Genomic DNA, 6,662 nt, shown 5'->3' with positions numbered 1-6,662 from the left:
GGGGGCGGGCGGCGCGGGGGGCGAGCAGGCGGAAATGCGTGCATGCGCGTGTGTGTGTGTGTGTGTGTGTGCGGGCGCATCGGCGGCCGCGCGGCTGGGCACCGGGCCCGGGGGAGCAACGAACCGGACCAGGGGACCGACCGGGCCAGGCACTCCCACAGGAGGACCCCCGCGGCGTAGATGTCCGCCGGGAGGAAGGCCTCCCGGTCGAGGGCCACCGCGCGCTGCAGGGTGACGAAGATCTCGGGCGAGGCGTAGCGCGCGGTCAGGGCATTCAACTCCGGCGCCTGGTTGACGAGGACCGACGACCGGTCGGTATTGAGATTGCGACTGGTGCCCAGGTCGCCGAGGGCCGCGCGCCAGCCGCCGTCCGGGCGCCGGCTGGCAAACACGTTGCCCGGCTTCAGGTCGCAGTGGGCGATGCCGTGCGCGTGCATGGCCTCCAGCCCGGAGGCCCACTGCTGGCAGATGTCCAGCACCTGGCAGGAGGTCAGCGGGATGTCCGAGTGCAGCAGCGTGCCGAGGTCCGTCTGGAAGCACTCCATCACCAGGCCCGGCGGGGCTTGCGAGTAGCCAAACAGCCGGACCACATGGGCATGCTCGCGCAGGAGCCACATGAGGGCCACCTCATTTTGGAACATGGCATGGTGCACCGGCTTCATGGCTTGCACCTTCATGCGCTTGATGGCCACCACGTCCGGGCAGCCCAGTCGGCCGGAGATGCCGGCCCCGACGGCCTGCGCCGCGTACACCGACGCCTGGGCCCCGGCCCCGAGGGCCGACTCGGCCAGCGGGTGGAAGTCCGCGGCCAGGTCCACCAGGATGGCCCCGGGCAGGGCCAGCTCCATGATGGTGTTCAGCATGGTGGCATCCCCATCGGCCGGGTCCGCGGGGGGGGGCTTCATGCGGGCCCGCCGGCGCACAAGCAGCAGCAGCAGCAGCAGCAGCAGCAGCAGCAGCAGCAGCCCCAGGCCCAGCGCCAGGCCGAGGATCAGCCCCAGCCGGCCGCCGGCCTTCCTCGGTGGCGTCAGGCACTCGGCGACGGCCGGCCCGACGCAGGCCGCGCAGGTCGCATGGCAGGGGCCGCAGGCCGGCGGCATGGCGGCCAGATCGGCGAAGAACCCGGCCGGGCATTCCGACACACACGCCCGGCCCAGGTGCAGGAGCAGCCCACCGGCGCACCGGTCGCAGGCGGCCACCTCCGGACAGGTGACCGACCCGTCCGGGTGGCCCTGGCAGGCGGGCTGCCCGGCGCCGGCGGTGCACTGCTCGCAGCCGGCCGGGCAGCCCAGGCAGACGCCCTGCCAGGGGGCATGGCCGGCCGGGCAGGCCCCGACACACTGGCCGAGCTCCCAATGGAGCAGCCCCAGGGCGCAGGCCGTGCAGTGGGTGGCCTGGCCGAAGCAGGCGGCGCAGCCGCCATGGCACTGGGCACAGGTGGCAGACCCGGCCGGGGCATACTCGCCGGGCTGGCAGCCGGCCGCGCACCGGCCGCCGGACAGGACGAAGCCGGCCTCGCAGGCGGTGCAGCCGGCCGCGCACTCGGGCCCGAAGGCCGCGCACTGGGTGCAGTGCGCCGGGCAGGCCTGGCACTGGCCGGCCGAGGGGCAGGCAGCCCAGCCGGCCGGGCAGCCGGGCCCGCACTGGCCGCTCGGCTGGAGCAGGGCCCCGGGCAGGCAGGTGGCACAGGCGGCGGCCTGCTCGCACGTGTGGCAGGACCCGTGGCAGGCTTGGCACACGCCGGCCTCGGCAAAGCGCCCGGCCGGGCACTCCGGCAGGCAGACGCCATCCAGCAGCAGCCGGCCGCCGGCGCATGTGACACAGTCCTGGGGCCCGGGCCCGGTGCATGTGGCACATGCGCCCCCGCAGGGGAGGCAAGTGGACCCCGACCGGAAGGTCCCATCCGGGCAGGCGTCAAGGCAAGCACCGTCGAGGTGCAGCGGGGCGGACGGGCCGCAGGTGAGGCAGTGCTCCGGCTCCGGCCCGTAGCACGTGGCGCAGGACTCGTGGCAGGTGGCACACAGCCCGCCCAGGGCCACCGACGAGCCGGGGCACTCGGCCACGCAGCTCGGCGCATCCAGCAGCCACCCGCGCTCGCACAGGGCGCAGGTGGCCGCGCTCGCCGGGCAGCTGGCGCAGTGCGCCTCGCAGGGGGCGCACCCGGCGCCCGAGGTGTGGTACCCCACCGGGCAGGCCGGCACGCAGCGCATGGGCGACGCCCCGGCCGGCAGGGCCAGCAAGTCGGGTGCGCAGTCCGGCAGGCAGTCGACCGACCGCACGCCGGCGCACCGGTCGCAGGATGCGTGGCACGGGAGGCACCGGCCGGCCAGGGGCACATGCCTGGCGGCGCAGGCCTGCAGGCACTGGCCGCCCTGGAGCACGGCGCCATGGCATCGCCAGCAGTCCTGGTCGGTCGGGCCGTTGCACGTGGCGCAGGCCGGGTGGCAGGCGACGCAAAGGCCGGAGGCCGCGTCGCGATGCTGGCCCTCCGGGCAGCCGGACAGGCAGCTGCCCGTGCCCGGGCCGGTGTCGAGGAACTCGAGCCCGGCCGCGCAGCCGGTGCACTCGTCCGGGCCCGGCCCGGCGCAGGCGGCGCAGCTCACGTCGCACGGCTGGCACGTGAGCGAGTCGCTGTCGCCGAAGGTCGGCCCCGGGCAGGCTGCCACGCACGACCCGCTGCTCTGCAGGAAGAGCCCGGCGTCGCAGGCGAAGCACCTGCCAGAGGCATTGCACGCGGCGCAGCCGGCCGGGCAGGCCGAGCAGCTGGCCGTGGTGGCCGGGGCCACCGGCGGCCCGGCGGTCCAGTGAAAGCCCACGGCGCACACCTGGCAGGCGCCCTCCTGGCCGGCGCACAGGGCGCACGACCGGTCGCACGCCGCACACCGCTGGGGCCCGGCCAATTCGCCGGGCGGGCAGGTGGCCGTGCACAACGAATCCAAGTTCGCATCGGTCGCCAGGAAGACCAGGCCGCCCATGCACGCTGTACAGGAGGTGGGGCCGGCGCACGCGGCGCACGAGGCGTCGCAAGCCCGGCATTGGCCGTTTCCATCCAGGAAGTGCCGAGCCTTGCAGCCGGTGCAGCTAGTCGACGAGGTGCAGCTGACGCAGGCCGCCGGGCAGGGGACGCACTCGCGAGGCTGGCTCTGCGGCCAGGTGCCGGGAGGGCAGTCCGGCACGCAGGCCCCGCCATCCAGCCAAGTGCCCGTGCCACAGGCGCTACAGGCATCCGGGGCCCCGGGGACCGAGCAGTCCAGGCAGTCGGAAGCACAGGCGTCACATTGGCCGGGCGCCGTCAGGCTGGGAGCATGGCCACTCTTGCAGGATATGCATGTGTGGTGGCCATCGCTGTTGGGCTGGCAATTGTCGCAGTGCTCATGGCACACACAGGCACCGGCGTGGCCCAGCTCGGGATACAGACCGCTGGGACAGGCCTCCAGGCAGGCCTCCTGCTCGCCGGGCAGCCAGATGGCGCATGCCGTGCAATCGGTCGGCAGTGGCCCGGTGCACTCGGCACACAAAGCATCGCAGGGCTGGCAATCAAGCCCGAAGAAGCCGGCAGGGCAATGGGCATCCAGGGAGACGGACGACAGCGTCTGCCCAGGCGCCAGGAGTAGCATGGCCAGGGAGGGGCCCGGGGTGACGAGCGCCGGGCGCCGGGCGATGACCGGCCACCAGAAGCCCACGCTCCCCGGCAGCGCATGGGCCGTGGGCCATTGTGTGAAGGTGGCCGGCCGCAGGGAGCAAGTGCCGGCCACGCCGTGGGGGCAGTGGAACAGCGAGATGCCCACAAAGGAGCGCCCCAGCAGCACCAGGGCCGACGGGAAGGCCGGGTGCTCGTACAGGGGAACGGCCTGGAAGCGGGCCTGCAGCATGGCGGCACCTGGCGGGGCTGGCAGTCCCGCCGGCAGGGTGCCCAAAACCTGCTTGGTGCTGGGCAGGCCGGTTGATCGCCCGGCCGGGTGCATGTCCTTCGGGACCTGGAAGATCACCCACTGGCTGTCGTGAAGGGCCGCCAGCACCAGCTCCTGGCTCCAGGGCGCGTCGGCCCGGCGGAGGAGCACCGGCGCGAGGTTGAAGCCAGCCGTGTTGACATCTTGCAGGAAGTCCTCCCGGAGGGTGGCCAAACGAGCGGGATCCCCCAGAACCAGGCCCATCGGCCCGGCGGTCGGTCTCTTCTGCGATTGGGCGAGCACGAGCCAGTCGCCGAAGCTTGGACTGGAACGAAAGGTCCCGACGGTCGGGAGGTATGCCAGGCCTGTGGCGTCGGGGAAGTGGTGGACAACAAACTCCCTGCTTGAGGCAATGGCCTGGAGAACCCGGTACGACTGATCGCCCGCCTGCAGGAGGATATGCTCGGCACTCATGCGCCAAAGCCCCAAGCAGCCCTCCTGAAGGAGAAAGGTCGGCTCGAGGAGCCGCTGGTCCACCGGACAGGCCGCCATGCTTGAGCAGCCCAGCCACGCGTGATACACCTTGCCCATGCTGTCACACAGGACCATGGCCATGATGCTTGCCCCGGCCGATTCAAAGGGGCCAGCCTCGGCGAAGGCGGCCATGGCCGGTAGGTCCGTGAAGTCAAAGAGGTCAACCGGAGACGGGGAGGCCTTTTGGGGGTTGCCAATGTCGGCGGCTGGCATGAGGAAGGTTTTGCCCGCACCGGTGAAGAGCAGCACACCGGCATGGGGGTCGGGCGTCATGGAGGGAATCAGGGCGAAGGGCCAGCTGCTCGAGGGCTGAAGGAGGGTCGAGCCCATTCCAATGACGGTCATGGTGTCAAGTGGCGAGGGGAAGACCTCCACCTGGGGCATGTGGAGCTTGGCCGGGGGTGGCGCCGACCAGCTTGGCTGACAGGTGGCCAGCCCCTCTTGGAGGAAGCCCGCCGAGCATTGACTGACGCAGATGGTGCGATGGCTGGACGAATCGACCTCCAATAGGTAGCCCTCCTGGCAGACGAGGCAATTGGCCGAGTCGCAAGTGAGGCAGTGCGCCATCGGGCAGGGCTGGCATTCGTGGTCCGTCCCGAGGAAGGGCAGCTCGTCTGGCAGCCGGCGGGGGGAGGGGTGTTAGTGCGGGCGCCGCTTGGGCCAGCGCTGTCCCGGGGGCATTGCCTGGCATGCCCATGGCATGGCCAGGCCGAGGAGGGGGGCCCCGCGGCGCGGGCCACCGGGGGAGTGGCAATGAACCCGCGACAAGGAGAGAGAGCGACCGAAGGAAACCCCCGAACACATGGGAGAGGCGGGTATGACGCACCGTCCGGCCGCTGGAGGTGGTGCCCGGCCCCGCAGCCGACGCAAAGCTTGTCGGCCACCAGGAAGGGCGAGCCAACTTGGCCCTCGACGCAGCCCCATCCCAGCGGAAAGGGCGTCTCCATGTTGGGCCCATTGCACATGATGGTCCCATCGCCGGGGCACAGGAAGGACTCCGAATCGAAGAGAACCTGCAGAGTGCCGGTGGTCAGGGCCCAGGTGCTGGCCGAGGCGCTGGTGCGCAGCCGAGCCAGCTGCAGCCCGGCCACACTGTCAACCAGCGGTGGGAGAACCAGCCTGCGCCAATGCAGGACATTGTTTTGTACATCCACGCGAAAGGCCACCGGCGGGGCCTGACCGTCGGAGAGGACATAGAAGTGCCCGAGTGGCGCATCCATGGAGACGGCTGGCGGCGCAAGGACGCGGGCATTGGCGGCCGACAACTCGCCCGGCAAAGGCGCCCCCCATGATAGCGACGCCTCCAGGTTGGTGGCAACACACTTGTACAGTCGCACGGTGCCCCCGGCCAGAAGGAGGATGACATCTCCGGACTGGGGGCAGTCATCTTGCGAGGAGAGGACGCGTGTTGCAACCACCTGCAAGACGTCTTCGGAAAGGGGATCTGATTCGATGGCGAGAAACGGGTCATCGGAAAGGATGATCGAGTAGAAGCAACTGCCGGAGGCCAAGAAAAAGCGCCTCCCAGGACATGGGGCCGCATGCACGGGCATGGTGAAGGGCGATAGCAAAGACATCTTCGAAGAAAGGGCGGCCCCGGAAAATAGAGCCACATATAGTGTCTGGGTCTGACCTGGCTCACCTATCAGCCCCAGGAGTCCGGCCTCCGACTCGGAGTACGCCGCCCCGGTCAGCAGCCGGACTTCCGGCGGGGAGAAGTCCACGACGTCGTCACCGGTGAAGAGGGCAACATGGGCGGAATTGTGTTCCACCAAGAGAGGAGCAAAGTTGTCCTGCCGGGGGAGGAACATGATCTCGCCGTCCGGGAGCCTGGCCGGCCGGGGAGATCCAACTACATCAGTGCGTGTGGGGTCCAGGAAACCGCCCCAGCGCATTTCGGAAATCCCACCGATCGCGTCGTGCTGCATGTGCACATGGAATGTGCTGCTGTCAATGCGTGTGTAGGCCACTGTGGCGCGGCCACCCGGGGTGAGCAGGGTGGTCGGGCCAGAGGCCGACAGTAGGGGATTCGCGGTCGCATGGAGGTAGACGCCGGTGGCCAGCAGGGCCGGGGCCTGGCCGAGGAGAAACAGCACCAGGCACAGGACCATCGGGCGGAGGGGAGGCAACCGGGGGTGTGGCCCGTGGCGGCACCGCCGAGCACGTCGCCCGGTCGCCGGGCCCTCGGGGCCAACCATGAAGCGCGAAAGAGGGGGGTGTGCGAGGGGTCCGGGGGGG

At 70.9% G+C, this 6,662-nt stretch overlaps 1 protein-coding gene across 1 annotated transcript in view; it reads right to left on the bottom strand.

Annotated features, from left to right (window-relative positions):
* H696_03236 (serine/threonine protein kinase) overlaps positions 1 to 6,535 on the bottom strand; it is a gene marked incomplete at both ends in the record, with an annotated part of 13,911 nt that extends 7,376 nt beyond the window's left edge. The window contains 2 exons of the mRNA XM_009497122.1: positions 130 to 5,038; positions 5,251 to 6,535. Of these exons, the coding sequence (XP_009495397.1) occupies positions 130 to 5,038; positions 5,251 to 6,535 (6,194 nt within the window). The remainder of the gene's footprint in view (positions 1 to 129; positions 5,039 to 5,250) is intronic.
* Between the last annotated feature and the right edge of the window lie 127 nt (positions 6,536 to 6,662).

The sequence above is a fragment of the Fonticula alba genome (genome assembly GCF_000388065.1).
Source record: "Fonticula alba strain ATCC 38817 unplaced genomic scaffold supercont2.5, whole genome shotgun sequence".
Taxonomy (NCBI): domain Eukaryota; order Rotosphaerida; family Fonticulaceae; genus Fonticula; species Fonticula alba.
This window is presented reverse-complemented; position numbering and strand designations above follow the sequence as displayed.